At 43.4% G+C, this 22,944-nt stretch overlaps 2 protein-coding genes across 3 annotated transcripts in view; one reads left to right on the top strand and one right to left on the bottom strand.

Annotated features, from left to right (window-relative positions):
• The window catches only part of LOC138967257 (GMP reductase 2-like), a 39,791-nt gene extending 29,597 nt beyond the window's left edge, over nt 1–10,194 (bottom strand). Inside the window, exon 1 of the mRNA XM_070339783.1 lies at nt 10,000–10,194. Coding sequence (XP_070195884.1) covers nt 10,000–10,086 — 87 coding nt within the window. The 5' untranslated portion in view covers nt 10,087–10,194. The remainder of the gene's footprint in view (nt 1–9,999) is intronic.
• Nucleotides 10,195–10,216: 22 nt separating this feature from the next.
• Nucleotides 10,217–21,999, top strand: LOC138967240 (cysteine desulfurase-like). 2 transcript variants are annotated; one of them, XM_070339772.1, is made up of 13 exons: nt 10,217–10,380; nt 13,303–13,388; nt 14,067–14,183; nt 15,338–15,475; nt 15,851–15,949; nt 16,226–16,319; nt 16,753–16,887; nt 17,297–17,454; nt 17,777–17,882; nt 18,405–18,486; nt 18,720–18,803; nt 20,946–21,035; nt 21,262–21,999. In XM_070339772.1, the coding sequence occupies exons 1-13, from the start codon at nt 10,275–10,277 to the stop codon at nt 21,323–21,325; spliced, it is 1,359 nt and encodes a 452-aa protein (XP_070195873.1). In that variant the 5' UTR covers nt 10,217–10,274; the 3' UTR covers nt 21,326–21,999. The 2 variants fall into 2 exon arrangements, with proteins under 2 accessions (XP_070195873.1, XP_070195867.1); XM_070339766.1 differs by having other exon boundaries at nt 10,217–10,386; nt 21,262–21,998.
• The last annotated feature ends 945 nt before the right edge of the window (nt 22,000–22,944 follow it).

The following is a 22,944-nucleotide window of genomic DNA, read 5'->3' as shown; positions in this document are numbered from 1 at the left end:
GCCAATCGTCCAGGTAGGCACGTAGCCGGACACCCCGCGACCTCACCAGCGCGCAGACCTGTCTCACGACCATGGTGAAGACCCAAGGGGCGAGAGACAGGCCGAAAGGAAGGGCGCGAAACTGGTAAACCTGACTTGCCCACCGGAAACGAAGCCATTTCCGGTCGGCTGGATGCATAAGAATATGGAAGTATGCATCCGTCAGGTCGATGGAAGTCGCCCAATCTCCCGGGCGGAGAGAGTCCCTGACCGACGCTGGCGTCTCCATCTTGAACCTTATCTCCCTCAAAAAGGTATTGAGGAACGACAGGTCCAAGACAGGACGCCATGCCCCTGAGGCTTTGGGGACGGCGAAAAGCCGTCCGTAAAACCCAGGGGAACTGTGGTCGAGGACTTTCTCCACTGCGCCCTTCTGCACCAGGGAGTCTATTTCCGACCGAAGGACGGAAATGGCTTCCTGCGAGGAGGGAGGCCTGAACGCCGGCGGACGCCTGACCAGAGGAGCCTTGCCATCTTTCCAGAGAAGACGGAAGCCCGACCTCACGACCCCCACGATCCATTGACTCTGTATGGACACGAGCCAATGGGAAAGTGCCCGGGAAGGGCCCCCCGCCATCACCAGAGTGGAGGGCGGGGTGGGGGGGAGATCGGGAGCACTTCATTGGGGGTGAGGCTTGCTTCCAGAGCCGCCTCTCCCCCTGCCGGAAGACGGTCGTCTTCTCGAGCCTCGAGAAGAGGAACGTCCACGACCCTTGTCTGCCGGTTTGGGAGGGCCAGCAACCTTAGCCTGCTTAGGCTGAGAAGGCTGAGACTGCTTGGACTGCTTAAGGCTGTGCAGGGAAAAGTCCGAGAACTGCTGGTCCCTGTTAGCCTGAATTTCCTGTCTCCGGGCATCAAAAACGAGATGCCCAAAGAGGGAACCCTCCAAGACCGGTGAGGCACGCAAAGTGTCCTTGGTCGCCTGATCCGAAAACTGAGAGTGTGACAGGAAGAGATCCCGACGACACATAACAGAGTGCGCATAGTGCACAGCAGAAAGTCTCATCTGTTCTTCATTGACCCTCGCAAGAGCGGCCAACAAAGTGGAGACGTCATCCGCATCCTGATCCTCGCTGAGAGAGAACGGATTCAGCGAATCAGTGAGGGCACGAGAGAGGGCCCGAATGAGAGTCTCAGCAATGGAGGCAAGCTCCAGCTGCTGACGCCCTGCCTCTTCAGAAGCAATCAGCGTGTTCTCAGAAAAGAGCACGCCGTCATCCTTCTTGATAGGCTTGGCCAACAAGGCCAGCATCTCCGGAGGAACTGTCAAAGATGAACGCGGGAGAGCGAACGCATCCAACAAGTTCCTAGGAGACTTCTGCAAGACCAACCGCCTGTGAGACGACAGAGCGAATGCAGAAGCCTGAGAAGGCGAAGCCATCCACTGCTGAGCCAGCTCCGGAACTGAGCCGTGAGGCACGAGCAGCGGAACCGGAAGTGAAGGAATTCCGCTTCCGGAAGGAGATGGCTTGGCCAAAACCTGAGAAAGCTGAAAAGCTATGGATGGAGACTCCAAAAACCGGAAGTATGAGTCATCCTCCTTCCCAGAGCGAAAATCAGCCATCGCGGACGGTGCCGTCGAAGCGGCAGCCGAAGAGACCGAAGCCCCTTCCGCGAAATATCTCGAAGTGACCTCAGCAGCGGCCTCAAGAGCCACTTTGAGTCTCTCCGGATAACCAACACGTGCAGCCTCGCTGGCGACGGACTGAATATCCGAAACATCCGGCGAAGGACCGAAGTCCACGTTGCTGGTAGAAGGGCGGTGAACACCGTAACCGGAAACCGGAAACCCGTCCACTCCAATACCATCCGAACTCATGCCCTGACTAGGGAAAGAGTAAGAGGACGGCATGCCCACAGCCGCCGGAACCGGAACCGCAGTCGAAGCAACAACCGAAGACGGAAGCGCTGACTGCCCCGGCCAGGGCTGAGACACCTGCCCAAAGGGCTGGTGATGCCCCCCCGCGACCGCCATCCGAGAGGAAGCGGAAGCGGAAGAAGCAGCAGATCCGGTCTGAGCCGGAAAAGTATCAGACGCGACCGCGAAAGGCGGAAGCGCAGACACTGTGGACGGCGGCCGGAAGGCCGAATGCCCAGAGGGCCACGTCCGGTCAACCCCGGAAACGACCCCAGCGGGTGCGTACATCGGGGGACCTATGCTTCCGGCGAGTGCCGGAAGCGCAGCAGACGGAACCGGCTGGTCGACTCCGGAAACGACCCCAGCGGGTGCGTACGTCGGAGGACCTACGCTTCCGGCGAGTGCCGGAAGCGTCGAAGCCTGAACCAAAAGCCGCCATTGCTCATCGACACGATGGTCTTCCGTGAAGCCAAAGTGAGAACGAACAGGGGTTTGCGGGTCGTGAACCCGCCGAAAAGGGCTGCTTCCCAGCAGGGAGCGTCCAGCGGCCTCACGAGGACCTACGGACCAGCCCAACTTACTTGCGTCGCCAACCACAGCGGTAGAAGGCACAGAAGCAACCGCCTCGGTCAAGGACAGCGTCACAGCCGGAAGCGGAAAGGAAGCCATCGACGGGACAACGGAAGTCGAAGGCTGAGAACGCACCATCTCCTCTCTCACCAACGTGCGAAGCTCGGGAACCAGCGAAGAAAGCAACGATGAAACCAGCGACGTCGAATCTGCAAGCGGCAGAGAAGACGAGCGAGAAACAACGGTACGCGTAGGTTGATTAGACTGCCCCACAACCGGCTGGTCATTCGGGGCAGAAATAGGGACCGTCATAACAGCATTGTTAGCCGCGTCGGAAACAACAACCAGTATAGGCTTAGGGACAGAAGTGGAAGACTTGGGTTTAATTTTCCCTTTCACATCAGCCTTGCCGCGCTCGCGCTTTTTGTCACCGTCAGACATGCTGACAACAAAATGGCGACAACAAATTCCAAAATGGCTACCACAAAATACGTGACCAACACGTGGCCGAAAATTTCAAGTAGCAACTGAAAAATTACGTTCGATACAAGTAAAGGAACGAGCTCACCAACTACCAGTGCAGAGGGTGAAGAGACGGGTGTGGGTGCCGGTGGGTGTCTAAGCAAACACCAAACAGCGAACTTCCACTAGAGCCAAAAAATTCACGACCTGCTCCCTAGAAAGCTGAAGTGTCGAATGATAGGGGTCACGTGGTCAGTAGCAGTAGTGACGTAGTACGCAGGAGGGGAGGTAACTCCCTGGGTGCGTCGTCATTACCATAGCTACGTTTACACTTTTTTAGTTGGGGTTGCTCCCCTTAGACGGGTAGCCTTTTCAGACCTAGCACTTTAGACTGAGTCAACTGCTACATGTGATTCGGAGTAGGAATATGTAATTTAATTGGAGTTTTATTTCATGCATGCTAAAAATACAACAGCAGGAAGCCCGTATCTTTCATATCATGACCTAGTTTCCGTCCCAGTGTGGCATGAAAACCTCGTAAGTTTAACTTGAGCAGGGTTTTTTGCGGCTCACTTCAAACAAATGAAGATACGAGTTTTCTTCTCAAGAGCTTTTCTTCACTTTAGAAAGCAGTTGGAGCTACAAGCTTTTTTCACCACATAGGCAAACAATAAGGGAGCTTACTATTGTTTTAATTCCAAAACCTCAAAAATTGAGATAGAGGTTTGTGAATTACAGCGACGATGTACATGTATATATATACAGTGGTCGCCGCTTAATAAAGCCACTTCTGGACCGACGAAAAATGGCTTTAATATGCGGCGGATTTATTAACCGGCGGTCCAGGAATACATCATTTTCGAAAAAAAAATCTTCTCTTTAGTTTACTTCACTCAGTCACTTTCTTTCGTCATTTACACTTGTTTGAATCTAAACAAAGCTTCACGAAGGATGTTGAACTTTTGTTTTAATTATGTACATGTACGTGTACTTTGACTAACTTCGGTACATCAATAATTTCACTGTCACCGTCACGAATCATTACTCGGCAGAAAGAACGATTTTATGAGTGTTTGTTTGTTGGTCGTCTTCCACATCAGAACAAGATAATGTGAGTTTTAGTCACAAACTACGTGATTTCTCTGAGAAAACTGGCTTTAATAAGCGGCGGGTTGGGTTTATTAACCGGCTTTTTCTAATACATAAGATATAGTGATAAATCCGGACCGTCTGAAATCGGCTTTTATAAGCGGCTGGCTCTATTAACCACGGTTTTATTAAGCGGCGTCCACTGTACTTACTTTAGTTTAGGGGGACAAATGCAGTAGGCTGTGAAGCCCATAAATGTCCCATCAATATTTTTCAACATTTTATTTTATTTTCTGCGTAACTTATTTATTCAACTCATTTGTCAAAATCGAATTTAATTACACATTAACATGCTTCCATTTGAAACTTCGAGGTCATTATCGAGGATTGACGCCCGACCAAAGCCTTATTGAAGCCTGACGGAGCGAAGTATTCCTATCTTATTACTCTGCTCCTGGGTTTTTTCTTTCACATACATTTCCCTTCTTTTTTGATGGGTTTCTGGACAGCAAACACTAAAACAAATTCTTTTCATCAGTAGGCTACATGTAGTGTATTTGTTGTTTTAGTGATAATGTGATAATGTGTTTACACATTTAGGGCTGTTTTTCAGTATTAATAACATGTTCTGTGCGCGCCTTCGTGAGCGAGGCTGGTACTACATATTGTTCATACGAAATGACAAACACAGGTTACAAGCGATAACGCGCAAAAGTACTGGTTTATTTGTTTTACATCTGATATATATCTATATCAGTAATGCATATATATATTTACAGTACTACGTATTGCGATACTACGTAATTGCGGTAAAAAACTTATGAACAGAAAGAAAAAGAGAAAAGAAAACAAATTATTAGACATGGCAAAAGTATCAAATGCATTAACAAGACACGAGAAGTAAATACAAGAAAAATAAACAATCACAAGACAGGCGAAGACAAACAGACACGAAAGTTACAATTACCAAACACTCGTTGGTTAGTCCTTCAACAACAATAAAGAGTTACGTTCTGTACGTTCAACAACAATAAAGAATTACGTTCCGTACGTTCAACAATACCATAAGCACTAAGAATACTCAAGAAACTTAGCATACATACGTTTAAAACCAAAATGGCTACTTTCAGAAAAATACAAAAACGTTGACTCATCAGGCCAGGAATACAAAGCAAACTGTCATACCAAAAAAGTCTAACGACAACGTTCCTGCGTTAATCAAAGTCACAAACAAGATATTTACTCATCCACTTTCCCTCAATAACGTTACAAGAAATAAGCCCGTTTACAAACGATCACCACAGACCGCAAGCTTCTTTTACCTAAATTCTTTTAACGTAAGGCTGAAAAAGTCGGAGAAAACGTTTCACTTCGAACTTCGTTAACCACAGAAAACACAAGTTATCATTATAAACATTAGCGACTTTCTAGCGTCTACAAAACATTGCTGTACGTTCACAACACTAGAACAGTTGAACACACAATAAAGAAACACTACAACAAGTCAGACTTTCAACTCACGTTATACATAAACAACTCACAAAGTAATTACAAAATGGCGACCAAAACACAACACAAACAAGTAACAACAAAATTACCTTATGCGCTGTGTGGGTTGACCAGCAGTACCAAAAACGTGTTGCCTCGCAAACGAAGGGCACAAAACGATTCACACTTGAGAAACAACTGTCTCCAAGAACATTACGTTGACGTTAAAACATAAGAAACACTCCGTTGGTTCACTTAATAACCTTCATACGTTTACATCAAAACCAAACGCTTCCTAAAACCCTCAGATCGACTGACGAGACAGGAGTCAAGCAGCGGTATTTATGGAAACAAAAACCTAACATGGAATAGTTATTCAAAAGTCAAAGGTCACCGGATTGACCAACCAACAACATTCCTAAGACAGAATCGGGTGAAACTACTATTTTACAACCAATCAGTAACCGATCACGCACTCCGTGCATGCTCAAAACTTAAAACGGTATATTTAACAGAAAGAAGACCAAGGAACTAGCTGACATCACAAAGCTAAAAACACGTGAGTCACACGTATTCTAAAACTTGCAACGCAGATTCGCAGGGCTCACCTCAAAATCAAAACACGGAAAAGAGCACGTGAATCTCACGGTGTTCTAAGACTAAACGACGCAGTTTGTGACGCTCCGACCAAAACCAGGTCACAACAACTGAACAAGGAGCACGTGAATCTCACGTAAAAATATTAACGCTCCACAAAACGGGTCACAACAAGGTGCTACAATAAAAACACGGTCTACTTCTTTTTACATCGTGCAATGGCTTGAGCAAACGTAATTACAACAAAAGTAGGTGACTGCATGCCGCATCGGCATGCACATGTTCTGTTTGATTAAGGGTATTCAGCTGGTATTTCCTTGTTTTTACTACCTATTTTATTCATGTTTTTATTACTTAATTAGTGGAAGAATCTGTTGTAATGTATGTTTGATGGTGTATGCTTTTAATCAAGCGTTGCTGACTATGAATGTAGATGTAAATGCTTGTATAACTGTGTTTGAATTTTAAATGTGTCAAGCGCAAAGAGCATAATTGTAAAGTTATGATGTTGCGCTATATAAATGCTCATTTATTATTATTATTATTATCATCACAAAAGCTATCTTTGGAATTGACTGACGTAGTCCGGAAGAATTCATGCATCAACTTACTATTCAACGTCATCACTTCGCATAACTTATGGTCTCGGTATTTCGTTGGCCTTCATATTTCCAATTGTAAAATGACCCTCAAAGCTAACCGAGACTAGTTGAGGTTGTATCAATGCGCCTCGCCAGCAGGTGGTCATTGGCTTTTTTAGCGAGTGTACATCGACAATTAATGACCGGTAATTTTTAACGCCAACTTGATTGAATTACAATTTACTTGCTCATTTATATTCTCACAACAGTGTCAGTGTGCCGTCTTGCTTCCCATTCATGCACATGGACAACCAGCAGGCAGAACATATTAAAACCAAATGAAATGGAAGTTCTTATACATGTAAAACAAAACAGCCTGATCATTATAAACACATAAGCTTATAAATAGTGTGCATGCCGATGTGGCATGCATTCACCTATTTTTTGTTGTGAATACTTTTTGCTTCAGCCCTTTTACAGTGTAAAGCAAGTAAACCGTGTTTTTATCACGGCACCTTGTTGTGACCTGTTTATGTGGAGCGTTATTTAACTATCTTTACGCGTGAGACTCACGTGCTCTTTTCCGTGTCCTGGTTTTGATGTGAGCGCTGCAAAACTGCGTCGTAAGTTTTAGAATATGTGTGACTCACGTGTTTTTAGTTAATGTCAGCTAGTTCCCTGCTATTTTTTGTAAAATAGACTGTTCCTTGGAAGAAGCATGCACGAAGTACGTGATCAGTTAGTGATTGGTTGTAAATAATAGTCTCACACAACCCTGTTTTATGGAATGTTGTTGGTTGGTCAATATGGTGACCTTTTACCTTTAAAATGAACTATTCCATGTTAGGTTTTTGTTTTCTATAAATATTACTGTTTGACTTCCTCTCATCAGTCGGTCTGAGGGTTTTACGGAAGAGTTTGGATATTCGTTCTGTAAACGTATGAAAGTTAACAAGTGAACCAATGGAGTGTTTCTTGTGATGTTTTTAAAGTCAACGTAACGTGTTTGGATACAGTTTTATCTAAAGTTTGTGAATAGTCTTGTGCCCTTCGTTTGAGAGTCTACACGTTTTGGTACTCTGGACAACGCACACAGCGCATAAGGTAATTTGTTGTTACTTGTTTGTGTTGTATTTTGGTCGCCATTTTGTAACGACTTCATGAGGTTTTTTTATGTATAACGTGAGTTGAGGTATCTTTTTTTGTAACTTTGAATAACGCAGGAACGTTGTCTTGTAGAGATTTTTTAGTATGACAGTTTGTTATTGTATTCTTGGCCTGATGAGTCAACGTTTGTATTTTCCGTAACGTAGCCATTTTGGTTTGTAACGTATTTATGCTAAGTTTCTTGAGTATTTTTAGTGTTTATTGTTTTTAACGTAAGGAACGTAATCCTTTCTTAAAAGTCAAAGGATTAATCAACGAGTGTTTGGTTATTGTAACTTTTTTGTGTTTGTTTGTTTTCGCCTGTTTTGTGTTTGTTATTTTTCCCCCTTTTGTTTCTTGCGTTTTGTTTATGCATTTTTGATACCTTTGCCATGTCTAATAATTTGTTTTCTTTTCTCTTTTTCTTTCTGTTTAGTTTTTTACCGCAATACGCAATACTGTATCGCAATACATATATATATTACTGTATCGCAATATGCAGATTTAATAAACCAGTATTTTTGCGCGTTATCGCTTGTAACCTGTGTTTGTCATTTCGAATGAACAATTTCTAGTACCAGCCTCGCACACGAAGGCGCGCACAAATAGATTTCATTGAGGAGGACACAATGCAAACAGTCATGTCAAAAGCAATTAAAACTTAAAATTACAGATCTGGAACTCTTGCATCAGTTAACATACAAGTATCATAAACAAAGAATTTATAATTCATATCTTTTATAGCTGAACTCATGTGAGGATCTCAGCTGTTCATAACCACAGAATATAAATTATATGCAACAGGTGGGGCCAACATATCTCATTTATTTATTTGTTGCTTAACGTCCAGCCGACTACGCAGAGCCATATCAGGACGAGGAAGGGGGGGATGAAGGGGGCCACTTGTCAAGCGATTCCTGTTTACAAATGCACTAACCCATTACTTGTGTCCCAGCAGGCTTTAGTAAAACTAAATTAATACCTACTGGAAGATTACCAGTTTCCAGTATGTTAAAATTATCCGTCAGACAGCTTATGATGCAGTACAGCAAAATACAGCATCATATCCGTATCTAGTTAGTTGTACACATCCAAACTTTGACCTACGGCGCAGCAAATACCATTATTTACTTAACAAGAAGAGCAAACGCTCGATCGAGTCACTTTCGCAGTTCTGAATATTATATGAGGCATCAGATGGACAGGAAGAAATTGCTATTCACAACACAATACAGATGTAAATAATTTGATGTAAAGAATAATCCTATAAAGTTTGAATCAAATCCGATGAATAGTTTCAGAGATATGATATTTCAATTTTTTTCCTTCAAGACATACCTGTGACCTTGAAAAAGGTCAAAGGTCACCAAAGCAGACGTCAAAGTGTATAGGTCACTGGGAGTCACGTTCACATAAAATTTGAGCCCGGTCACTTTTATAGTTTCCGAGAAAAGCCCAACGTTAAGTTGTGTGTTGCCGAACAGAAAAGGCTAGTTATCTCCCTTGTTTTTCTGATAACGTTCGTAAAAGGCTACAGATGTAAATACTTTGATGTAAAGAATAATCCTACAAAGTTTCAATCACATCCGATGAACTTTGTCAAAGATATAAAATGTCTAATTTTTCCTTTGACGCTGACCTGTGACCTTGAAAAAGGTCAAAGGTCAACGAAACCATCGTTAAAGTGTAGAGGTCATTGGAGGTCACGACTAAACAAAATATGAGCCCGATCGCTTTGATAGTTTCCGAGAAAAGTCCAACGTTAAGGTGGTGTCTACGGACGGCCGGCCGGCCGGCCGGCCGGACAGCCGGCCGGACGGCCGGACAGACTAACACTGACCGATTACATAGAGTCACATTTTCTCAAGTGACTCAAAAATGAATGGTCACAATTATCATATTCATAACCAAACCAAAACCAGCACCTGTTCAAATAAGGGCATTACAATTTACAGGAAGCGGATTCCCAGAAAACTGAGATCAAACCGCTCACTTAAAGGGCTACGGACAGTTTTCACTAAAAAAAACAGTTCCTAAGCGGTGCATTTCGTCATTCCAGCACTAGAGTACGAATGACATTGACATTGAGACGATAAGCTAGCAGCATTGACAAATAAGGTGCCAGGCCTTGCATGCTCCACTGTCGGCTCCATGCCACCTTCAACTTACGTCCGATCGGCTCCGAAGAGTGCTCCTTTTCGGCCGCACCAAGACATCTTTGAAGTCCAGTTTGATGTCATTGTCGATTCGTGGCATGATGAATTATCTCTTCAGCAGATAGATCTACCTGCCAGAGAGCGCAAGAGAAGACTAACCCGCGCCGACAGATTGCCGACAAACCGCGCAGTCGCAGCAGACAGCACAGGGGACGTCACTCTCATTGAGCAAGAAAAAGCATGATGGAGGCTTGATGAAACCAAACTAAAGACGCATTTGCAACAAACATGTTTTCGTCAGCGAGTAGATCGTGTACCCGAGTATTGGGGACAGTGCGTCTTGTTTTTCGCAGTGTCATAACACAAGCTACTGACAAGCAAGCTGCAAAAAATGGTGCAGGTATTTATGCTGCCTTGTCGACTAGTCGTCTTGTGTAACTGTACTCCAAGTAGGCTACTGCGCAGGGGGTCATTCTTACCGAAAAATGGAAGTGTTGTTGGAATCAGCAGATAGCAGTCAACACTGTGATTCTTGAGTGTTGTTTATATTGATCAAATAAAGTTTCAAAAATTGTGCCTTTGATGTCATGTGATTGGTTACACTATTACCCCTTTTAATAAAACTAAAACCAAAAGCGCCCATCTTTTAACATGGCGGATATAGAGAATACTACATCAGTACATGGCTTGCTGTGTCGTACCAGATTTACACGAGGTTTTTTTTTTAAATATTGAACTGCTAGCGAAAGCGATCTGTTCACTATTTGAAAAAGCAACGAGTGTAAATCTGGTACGAAACAGCAAACCATATATCTGCATTCTGGTAAAAAGAATCCCAAATATGACTACGTGATGACTGTCAATGATGCTATTGAAAAAATAAATGTATGTGATGAGGAAAAGGACATCGGTGTTGTTTTCGACAGCAATTTGTCATTCGACCCGCATATTCGAGGAGTTGTGTCAAAAGCTAATCAGAGGATTGGAATCATCAAACGAACGTTCTCATTTCTTGACAAGGACACCTTCTTAAAGCTATACAAAGCCTTTGTGAGACCACTGGTGGAATATGCAAATGTGGTGTGGAGCCCATTCCTCAAGAGACAGTCTCAGACAATTGAGAGGGTGCAGCGTCGAGCAACTAAAATTCTAAAGGAGTGCCGGGATAAGTCTTACGCGGACAGACTCAAATACCTAGACCTCCACTCTCTGAAGGGAAGGAGGACAAGGGGTGACCTAATACAAACATATAGAATTATAAATGGGGTGGATGACATTGACATGCACAAAATATTCACATTCAAGCAGACAGACAACACCAGAAACAGCCACGGAAAAATCTTTGTTCAACACTGTAAGACCAACAAGCGCAAGTTTTCGTTTTCTCAAAGAGTTGCTAACAATTGGAATGCACTACCCGCTAACATAAAATTCGCACCCACAGTAGACGCCTTCAAAAACTTCTTGGACAATTCTCCAAAATTTCTTAACCTTTTTTACGACTTTGATTAAAAGCATTGAAAGAATAGGGATTTAGGCATGCAAAGTATCTGACAAAGAAGGGGCACCAATAAGGCCTCGCGGCCTTCGGCTAACAAATATAGCCGCCCCTATATACTACTACTACTACTACTATATATATAGTATTCTGTTTATCCTACATACTGTACTTACGTGTATTTTACTGAAAATGTCCTGCAGTCGAGGCAGCTAAATTGAAGACGCTTGTTTTGGAACCTCGATCTCTTCTAAAGCCTCGTGCAATCTATTACGTCAAAGCAAAACAACGTCACTCTGAAAGTGTGGCGTGACCTGTAGGTTCTAAAGATTCATGGAGGGTAGGCCTAATTAGCTAGCGCAATTTTTGTTTCTATAATGACGTTTGTCTCGGTGACTTTGGCATCATAAGCAGTGGAAAAACAGGTCCCTGCCAGACTTGCTTGACATGACCTCATTTACATGATATACACACGTGTGATTTGAACGATTATTATCTCACGGGTGTCTCTCTCACGTATGTAGAATAAAAATGATTATCCTACATACGTGAAAAAGACACCCATGAGATAATAATCGTTCACATCACACGTGTGTATATCATGTAAATGAGGTCATGTCAAGCAAGTCTGGCAGGGACCTGTTTTTCCACTGCTTATGGTGCCAAAGTCACCGAGACAAACGTCATTATAGACAAATAAATTGCGCTCGCTAATTACCTTCGATAAATTTTTAGAACCAACACGTCACGCCACACTTTCAGAGTGAGGTTTCTTTACTTTGACGTAATAGATTGCACGAGGCTTTAGAAGAGATCGAGGTTCCAAAACAAGCGTCTTCAATTTAGCTGCCTCGACTGCAGGACATTTTCAGTAAAATACACGTAAGTACAGTATGTAGGATAAACAGAATACTACATGGCTTGCTGTTTCGTACCAGATTTACACTCGTTGCTTTTTCAAATAGTGAACAGCTCGCTTTCGCTCGCAGTTCAATATTTAAAAAAACAACTCGTGTAAATCTGGTACGACACAGCAAGCCATGTAGTATTCTCTATTAGCTAAACAGATAAATAATGCTCTTCCAAACAATGTGAGAGTCTCTATCACAAGTTATCAACATCAATTGTTTGAATACATGTTGCACTAGTTACAAAACGATTTTTAACAAGGATTGAACTTTCGGTTCTGAACTTCAGTGAACAATTGTGTGTATCATACTGTATGGTTTGACTCTTCTGTGTGATTTTTCATGTAAACACGGGGTGGCGGCAATAGTAGGCTTAGTATGGTAAGAAAGGAAAGGAGGAGAAAATAGGTTGGTCGGCAATAATATTACCTACAGTACATTGTTTCCACCTGCAACTGTCATGACCATGCACCAAGCATATGACCCTCTGCAGTTTGCGTCTGCTTGAGCAGTGTGTGTAGTGTTGTGAAATGTACATCTACTAATGGCACATACGTGCCTATTACTTTCAGGGATGGCCAAATCTAACAAAATTAACTTGCCAGCTGGGCTAGTAACGGCAAGAAACTCGCTAGCCCAGCACAAATTTCACTAGCCCGTTACATACCACACACACAAATTATGTCACAGTGATAGTATGAATGACTGTCAGGTTTATTTTCACATGCAAAATAGCGGTGATATGATTGTCAACTGGGCTGCGGTCAGTGATGAATATAGTCTTTCCCAGCTGGCATCTTGTCAGGCTTTTTATACTATTCTTCGCGCAAGTTGCATAAGTGCACTCAAACTGAGAGCAATCTATGTTTTGTAAGGTTGCATGCTTACAAACAGTTATGGTATTTTGCAGCTGGAGTGGAAGAGGCAATGAGGAAAGATATGCCTGAAAAGGACATACGACCAGTCTACTTGGATGCCCAAGCAACAACTCCACTGGTCAGTATTGGTAGTATTAAAAAAAAAAAAGGAAGAATTCTGTTCTGACATAATGCATTCAGATAAGCAGACAAGCTCATGCAGACGCAAGCACCCAGATCTATAGAGAGACAGACACGTGTGCATGCACACACACACAGACAGACACACACTCTCTGTACTATTTATGTTCATTAATTAGTCACGGCAGTAAGTAAATTCTTGAATTATAAATAGCAGGGCGAACGTAACCTTTGCCACCTGCTCACCGGATCAACGCCAGTTGAAATCGTGTCACTTACCTGCCCAGTTTGCGACCTCAAAATATTGGTCAGGCACAGTCCCCCCCCAGCCCCTCCCCCCCACCCTTTTGTGTCTGAACTGGTTCATTTCCCAAAGTTACCATCCCGGCTGGCCTGTGTCTCCAAAAGTTAAGGTATGCCCTGTATAGTGGAAAGACAACAGTGGTTGCAGAGGTTAACACCGTTGTGGTATTCAGGCTTCCAGACAACTGCCAGCATTTGTCTTCATGATAACAGCACATGTAACAGCTGTCTCGTCTTTAAAATGCCAACAGACGAGTGTTGAAAAAAGCTGCAAAAATGTCTTAATTTAGCTGTATTATTTTATTACAGATTTTTTTCAGTGAATGTTTTCCAGAATGCTTACAAAAATGCATTTTTTTCTCTTGATTTTTAGGATCCAAGGGTACTGGATAAAATGCTGCCATATTTGGTAACACATTATGGGAACCCTCACTCCAGAACACATGCCTATGGCTGGGAAAGCGAAGCAGCAATGGAAACAGCAAGAGTGGTAAGATGGTTTGTTTGTTTTAACAAACAACAATGACAAAAAGTTAATAACTGTTTTATCAGTGAGAGAGTACAAAATGTAATTATTACTCAGGGCGGAAAAACATCATCTCTGACGCTTTGCCAATGATTGAATAAATAATGAATGTATGCACAACCTGTATTTCTCATTTATGCAGAATGTGTAAACCAGGAATTTGTTGTTTGTTTGTTTGTTTAACGCCCAGCCGACCACGAAGGGCCATATCAGGGCAGTGCTGCTTTGACATATAACGTGCGCCACACACAAGACAGAAGTCGCAGCACAGGCTTCATGTCTCACCCAGTCACATTATTCTGACACCGGACCAACCAGTCCTAGCACTAACCCCATAATGCCAGACGCCAGGCGGAGCAGCCACTAGATTGCCAATTTTAAAGTCTTAGGTATGACCCGGCCGGGGTTCGAACCCACGACCTCCCGATCATGGGGCGGACGCCTTACCACTAGGCCAACCGTGCCGAAACAGAAGTCGCAGCACAGGCTTCATGTCTCACCCAGTCACATTATTCTGACACCGGACCAACCAGTCCTAGCACTAACCCCATAATGCCAGACGCCAGGCGGAGCAGCCACTAGATTGCCAATTTTAAAGTCTTAGGTATGACCCGGCCGGGGTTCGAACCCACGACCTCCCGATCACGGGGCGGACGCCTTACCACTAGGCCAACCGTGCCGAAACCAGGAATAGTATTACAGGCATTAACATAAAGGTTAAAATAAAGTGCAGTTACAATAAAAGTGTGTATGCAAAATTGTTATTCACTGCAGAGATAAGAGGTTTGTTTGAAGAAGGTGTTGCTGCTAGTTCATTTAAAAAAAAGTCTTGCTAGCATGACAGTTTTTTTTAGAAGTCTGTTTGATTGTGCTGAGAAGAGATGCCTCTTTTTTTTTTGTAACCAATTGTACAAAACACTCAAGAGCATACCAGGTCCTATCAAAAACACCTCTCCACATCTCACGGGTGTCTACCGACGTACCAAAAATGTAGAGTTACTGTATTATTAACTTTTGCTCACGCTCCGTGAATGCAGATTAACTGCCGTGAAAGGGAGACTACTGCATCACCCTGCCACATTTATTAACTGTGTGTATGCTTGCTTTGCTATTTGCAGCAAGTTGCCAAGTTGATTGGAGCAGACCCCAAAGAAATCATCTTCACAAGTGGAGCCACAGAGTCCAACAACATTGCGGTGAAAGGTGTTGCAAGGTTTTACAAGGCAAAGAAGAAACATGTCATCACCACACAGACAGTAAGATTTGTTACCTCTTCAAATGTTTGTACATGTAAATGTATATAAAATGTTTGTACCAGATTCAATCTCATCATTTATGAAGGAAAGTAGCTGGCAAATTATAAACAATAATGTCTTTCATAACTTGAAAGCAGTGGTAGAGTAAAATCACAGATTAGAAGCTTGAAAATAAGATTGTGTTTGTGTGTGTGTGTGCGTGTGTGTTTCTCTGTGTGTGTGTTTCTGTGTGTGTGTGTGTGTGAGTGTTTATGTGTCTGTGTGTCTATGTTTGTCTATGTTTATGTCAGTTTGTTTGACAATGACTAGGATTAATCTTTTTCTTGTCTTTTGTATGAAGTTGAAACTGCCATTCTTCACTTTTGTCTGTGCTAGGAGCACAAGTGTGTGCTGGACTCTGGCCGAGTACTGGAAAATGAAGGGTTTGATGTCACATACCTGCCAGTACAGACCAATGGCCTTATTGACATGAAGGTACGTTTGTCTCCATGTGAGCAAGAGTCACAAAGATCTGGAACAAAGATGTGGCGGGGCAAAGGAGGAGGCACTTGTGCAGGGAAGGGGACGGGGGGGTGTGTTTGAGAAGAGGGGGGTGGTAAGGATAAATGGAAACATAAGGAGGAGGGAGGGGTTGGAGAGAATCCAGACTGATAAAAGAGACAAATTGCACAAGCAGGCAGTGTGTGTGTGCACCTGCCTGTGTATTTGTCAATAAGGGCTGTGTTAATCATTACTTTTATTACTGTACAGGAGCTAGAAGATGCTATGCGACCAGACACATCACTTGTCTCCGTCATGTTTGTCAACAATGAGATTGGTGTGCGACAGCCTGTCGAAGAAATTGGTGAGTAATGCATTCATTCATTTAGTGTTGCTTGCTGATACTTTTCTGTGAGTGTTTGTATGTAAGGTTGCAAGTGCATGTTTGTGTGTGTGTTACTGTGTATGTGTCCGTCTGTCTGTCTGTTGGTTTTCCAATCTGTGCATGCATGTGTGTGTCTGTGTGCCTGCATTGGTGTGTTTACATGTGTACGTCTCTCTCTGTCTCTCCCACTCTCTCTCTGTGTCTCTCACTGTCTGTGTCGTACAATAAATCTTCTGAGTTTCTCTCTCTCTCTCTGTCTCTCTCTGTCTCTCTCTGTCTCTCTCTCTCTCTCTCTCTCTCTCTCTCTCTCTCTCTGTCTCTCTCTGTCTCTCTCTGTCTCTCTCTCTCTCTCTCTCTCTCTTGTGTATCAATGACCCAATGCCTTACCTGGTATCTTGTTTTTCCCCCTCAGGCAAGCTGTGTCGCTCCAAGAAGGTGTTCTTTCACACAGATGCCGCACAGGCAGTGGGCAAGGTCCCAGTCGACGTGAACAGCATGAACATTGATCTCTTATCCATCAGTGGACACAAGATTTACGGACCCAAAGGTGCACTTTCTGGGCTTGATCGTACCATTTAAAAATAGAAACCTTGCACAGTTTATTGCTTAATTCTTGAGGGTGTAAGTGTTTAGGTTTGTGTGTGTGTGCATGCATGCATGTGTGTGTGTGTGTGAATTTGAGGTACAAATAATTTGATGTGTGCCATATTTTTCAAGGAGAAAAAGGATTTCCAAATCATTTTGTAAATCTATATATGTATAACGTTATGTCCCCTGCTACGTGAACAGCTGAATTCTCTTTTGGCGGTATAATTATTACTCTCCTAGATATTGCATTTAAAGTAATTGAAAAAGAATAAATAAAAAGTTCCAGGGGTGGCTGATGTTCTTTTGCATTAGGGGATTCTGTCTAAATACATTCTATTTAGAATGACACTACTGGTATATTGTTTCAGGTGTTGGCGTGCTGTACGTGCGTAGACGCCCACGTGTGCGAGTGGAGCCCCCACAGAGTGGAGGGGGGCAGGAGAGAGGGATGCGCAGTGGGACTGTTCCCACCCCGCTAGTGGTGGGCCTGGGTGCTGCTTGTGAGGTGGCTGGCAAAGAGATGGAGGTGTGTGTGTTTTCTGATCTTTTCTAGACTTGCTTGCAGCTCTCAGGGAATGTTGTCAATTCAAGAAAAAAGCTAGAAGATTAACAGCAGACTTTATCGACCAAAGAAACGTGCAGCAGCATACGTTTTGAAGCCCCAGAATCCGACATTGCTGTTTCAGGACTCGTGCACAAAGATGCACATTTCCTGATTCAACATCTTGGGGTCAAAAGTGTAAAGTCAAGGAACAGATTTCAACCTGCATTTTACCAGAGGAGTGTTAGATATATATATGTGTCCTGCTTCGTAACTTCTGTCATTGACATTGTTTTGCTATGTGCAGTATGACTCCAAGCATATAGAAATGCTGTCGAACCGTCTGGTGAATCGTATCATGGCTGAGTGTCCCAGTGTCATCAGGAATGGTGATAAGGATCACATGTATCCAGGTAAGTGCCTTGTGTTTTTTGGTCATCGGTTCATGTATCAACAAAACCTCAAGGGAACTCACTGTCTCTCTCCTCCAACCAAAATCTAGGGAAATGTTTACAGTGGAAACCAACCAACCAACCCCCCCCCCCCCCCCCCCTTCCCCCCCCCCCCCCCCCCCCCCGATATGTGACTCCCGCCCTTTTAAGACCCTTTTTTCTCTTCATAACCTCTGTACATTTGTCCTCATTTTCAGCCTCGCTCTTTTTTACGATTTGTTAACAATTTTCAGAGGTCTCTAAAGGGGGGGGGGGGGGGGGGGGGGGGGGGGGGGGGGGAGGGGTTCCATTGTAGGAAATTGTGCTGCTTTGGCATCAAAAGACAAGTAGGTTTGGTCCTTTTAGAGTTAGAATTCGTTGTCTGGTTTTTTAACGGAATGCTGTCGCTAAGAAGTCAGATACTGACAATGACAATAATGTTAAACTCTTGGTGCAGTGGATCATGAATTTTTCTCACGTTTTCTTTTGTGTTCTTTGTTCCAGGCTGTGTGAATCTGTCATTTGCCTATGTGGAAGGGGAGAGTCTTCTGATGGCATTAAAAGATGTGGCTCTTTCATCTGGCAGGTAAAATACTTCACCTCAATGACCATGTGTGCATCTGAGTGTGTGTGTTTGTAGAAAGTTCAAGTGCAGTGTTAGAGACGATGTTTCCCATAAACCAGTCAAGATTGCCCAACCTTTTCTCCATCTCCCTGCCGTCCTTTATACTGGTATTTGCTCATCTTAGCTGTGTGTGCGTTGTTAATTGATGGTAATGCTCAGACAGCAATATCAACAACCACTGCATCATGTTGCAGTGCCTGCACGTCAGCATCCCTGGAGCCGTCCTATGTGCTGAGAGCTATTGGTGCCGATGAAGACCTTGCCCATTCCTCCATCAGGTGAGAAGCATGGGTACACCTGCAGGTGACACACCTGAGATGAGATGTCAGTTTATACTAGCCATCTGAGGTGGGAATTAAAGGGAAACTAGACACTGGTTTCTGCTTTCTTAAAAAACATAAAAAGTTTGCTAGCTTCTTGTTTTTCACCTGTTTTTATGAAGTTACAATAAAAACAACCCCACAGCTGAAGCTGCACGTGGCACACTGTAACTCACCCTTTGGGGAGCTTTGGCATTTTTGACTCACATGCGAAGCAAAAGTGAGTCTATGAACTCACCCGAGTCGTCCGTCCGTCCGTCCGGACGTCCGGAAAACTTTAACGTTGGATATTTCTTGGACACTATTCAGTCTATCAGTACCAAATTTGGCAAGATGGTGTATGATGACAAGGCCCCAAAAAACATACATAGCATCTTGACCTTGCTTCAAGGTCAAGGTCGCAGGGGCCATAAATGTTGTCTAAAAAATAGCTATTTTTCCCATTTTCTCTGAAGTTTTTGAGATTGAATACCTCACCTATATATGATATATAGGGCAAAGTAAGCCCCATCTTTTGATACCAGTTTGGTTTACCTTGCTTCAAGGTCAAGGTCACAGGAGCTCTTCAAAGTTGGATTGTATACATATTTTGAAGTGACCTTGACCCTGAACTATGGAAGATAACTGTTTCAAACTTAAAAATTATGTGGGGCACATGTTATGCTTCCCGCAGTGGGGCACTGCGGTTATGAAATTAAAGGCCCCTCCTGTTTTTGGAACCGCAGGAGCTTTCTAGTTTGCTGTTAGGTAGATTTTTGGTTCCTCTTTCCTGTCATGCTCTCTTTTTCTTCATGAATTCTTTTCCTTTTTCTGCCTTCTTGCTCATTCACCTGTATTTTTTCCAAAAATCTCTTCTCTTGCCGCTTGTCTCGCGATTCATGTCTAGTTTAATCTGTTAGTGTTCTGATGTAAGTCCAGCAGTAGATAGGTTAAGCCTATTTTAACATACTGGAAACTGGTAATCTTCCAGTAGGTATTAATTTAGTTTTACTAAAGCCTGCTGGGACACAAGTAATGGGTTAGTGCATTTGTAAACAGGAATCACTTGACAAGTGGCCCCCTTCATCCCCCCCTTCCTCGTCCTGATATGGCTCTGCGTAGTCGGCTGGACGTTAAGCAACAAATAAACAAACAAACAAACAAACATGTTATGCTTTCATCATGAGACACATTTGGTCACATATGATCAAGGTCAAGGTCACTTTGACCCTTATGAAATGTGACCAGAATAAGGTAGTGAACCACTAAAAGTGACCATATCTCATGGTAGAAAGAGCCAATAAGCACCATTGTACTTCCTATGTCTTGAATTAACAGCTTTGTGTTGCATGACCTTGGATGACCTTGACCTTGGGTCAAGGTCACATGTATTTTGGTAGGAAAAATGTGTAAAGCAGTTCTTAGTGTATGTCATTGCTAGGTTTAGTTATTTGACCTTGACCCTGAAGGTCAAGGTCATGTAAAGGTCAAGGTCAAGCATGTGAGTCGTATGGGCTTTGCCCTTCTTGTTATGTAGTGTGGGTGGGCGGAGTGGGGAGGAGGGATTGAGAACTTCTGCCGTCTGCTGTCCTGATAATTCTGAAGTGGGCGTTTCTTTTTGCCAACAATGAAGAAGAGAAGAGTGTTCCCAATGTTCATGGTGTGTATTTATTTTGTCAGACAGACAATTTGACGGTCATGTAAAATCAAGCATTTGCAATGATTGTGTGTTTGTGTATTGGTCCTGTAGCTGCTCTTTAAAGTGGATGTTTTATTACACCCCCGGTATAGGGGTGTGTATAGGATTCGCTCGATGTGTTTGTTTGTTTGTTTGGGTGTGTGTTTGTGTTCGCATATAGATCTCAAGAATGAACGGACCGATCGTCACCAAACTTGGTGAACAGGTTCTATACATTCCTGAGACGGTCCTTACAAAAATTGGGACCAGTCAAACACGGTTAGGGAGTTATTGGTGGATTAAGATTCTACAAGGACTTATAGAGGCACATATTAATGGTCAAAGGGAAATAACCTTCTCAGTTGGTGGCAGTGAGAATGGTTATTTCCCTTTGACCAACGGGGGTGTTTTTCCTACCTCGGAGGAATTTCTTGTTGTCTTAGGTTTGGCATTGGGCGGTTCACCACAGAGGAGGAGATTGACTACACTGCAGAAAGGTGCATCAAGCACGTCAAGCGCTTGAGAGAAATGAGGTAAGCTCACGGATGCTACTGAGAAGCTGTCAGATGTTAGATAAGTTCATACTTTGTTCCAATTTTTGTTCAGTTGTTGATCTCTAAGCATAGGCTGTTTGGTTTTCTTTCGTATACATTGAAGTTGTTCAAAGAAGGGTTTTGCGCAATGGAGATAGTTTGTCTGGCATGATCAGTTTACCCTTATACCCTGAGAAATATTTTCAGTTTGTTTTTCTCATTTCAGCCCACTGTGGGAGATGGTACAGGAGGGAGTGGACATCAAGTCCATCAAGTGGAGCCAGCACTGAGAATCTCAAGACAGTCGACACTTTTCGCTGTCACACTGACTTTTTATGTCTTGTTTGTGCATTTATTCAAGGAGTACAGGGGTGGGGGTGGATATGGGTGTGAAAGAAGTGCTTTGGCTGAAGGAGTCAGCTTGTAGTTTTCATCCACTGCTTCAGTAAACAGGTTGACCCTCTTCAAATCCCTTTTGTGAATACATGTTCTTGTGTATTCTGTATGACCACTTGGCATCTTTTTCAACATTATTTGATAGTTACAGTGATATTCGAGAATGTTCACACAGGTGAAAAGAAGAGTTTAAGTGTGATCCTTAATTTTGACAAGTTCACTCTTCTGCAAATTAGGAAATAAGTATGAAATGTCAAATTGGCAACTTTAATTCTACTTTAAGGGCTTGAACTCAACTTTTGAACTGTCTGAGTAAGCTGCCTGTTAAAGGGCAGCTGTCGGGTTGTGGCTCTCAAAATCTGTTCCTTAGAATGAGTTATCATGTAACTGAAACTATACTTAAAAGTTACTTGGTGATTTTGACAGCTTGATAACACAAGTCCGAAGACTTTAGACATGCTACAATGTCTTTAATCGAAGAAAGTTTGCATTCTTGGCCGAGTCAATGCAGCCCGCTCGAAAATTACTTCCCTTGGACGCGTGACGTCAGCCGCGGAATCGGCCGGGTTGAACGGTGCTCTCTTTATGCCGTGTAATGGGCGCAATCGGGTTGTCTAGTCAAGCCCTCAAGCATACTTCACGGGTAGGTGAAGAGAAACTTAGGATGGGGTGACTTCTCCCAGGCCAAAATTTCGCAGTAAAAAACGGAGTTCATAACATGTCGTCCGTCCCCCTCCTGCTTTTGTTCCACTTGAACCCTGTTTTTGTTCAACTTATTGGCAGATATTGTCACGCGTCGAGGAACACAAACACACACACACAAACACACTCACACACAGACACACACAGACACAGACACACACACACACACATACGTGTTATCACACATATATACACACACACACACACACACACACGTGTTATCACACACACACACACACACACACACACACACACACACACACACACGATAACCATCACAAACACAGTTTGACAAATTCATCTTTGATTTTTTGCGGCCGAACCCCCCTCCCCCATTTTCCACACTAGATCCACTGTTTCATCTTTGTCTCCGTCTCTCTTCCCTTTATCTTATCTCGTCTATCTACTTGAGTGAGTAACTGAAGATGTATTATCATCATCTCTTTCCTAGATTTTCCCACCGACAGAGTTGGCTTTTGTCTTGAATTCAGTACCTCACACGTACACGGTAATTGGTGTGACACCTCAAGCGGACCTTCTTCATAAGTGTACAGTGTCTGCTGACAAGGGACACGAGGGTCTGTGGTTGAGCAACTTTATGGTTTAACCGGGTGGACTGGAGGAGTAGCAACAGCATGTGAACCACTTTAGAAATGACTTGTAAAGGTTGCAGTCGGTCAGATCAAAGAAGAGAAAATGTGAACGTGGGTCTTGAGAAGATATTACCATCCTAATACTTTACTTTGTGCAAGAATCAATCACGCGTACAGCATTACAGATGTCCAGCTGTAGTCTACATTGTACTGTAAAC

Source organism: Littorina saxatilis, linkage group LG1 (assembly GCF_037325665.1).
Source record: "Littorina saxatilis isolate snail1 linkage group LG1, US_GU_Lsax_2.0, whole genome shotgun sequence".
NCBI classification, from domain to species: Eukaryota; Metazoa; Mollusca; class Gastropoda; order Littorinimorpha; family Littorinidae; genus Littorina; species Littorina saxatilis.
The sequence above is the reverse complement of the archived record's forward strand: the minus strand, read 5'-3'. Positions and strand labels throughout refer to the sequence as shown.

Coding starts and splice junctions, on each gene's coding strand:
- LOC138967240 (XM_070339766.1), top strand. CDS start 10,275: ATGTTTTCGTCAGCGAGTAGATCGTGTACCCGAGTATTGGGGACAGTG. Junction 13,389..14,066: donor CCCAAGCAACAACTCCACTG/GTCAGTATTGGT, acceptor CTTGATTTTTAG/GATCCAAGGGTACTGGATAA. Junction 16,320..16,752: donor ACAGCCTGTCGAAGAAATTG/GTGAGTAATGCA, acceptor TTTCCCCCTCAG/GCAAGCTGTGTCGCTCCAAG.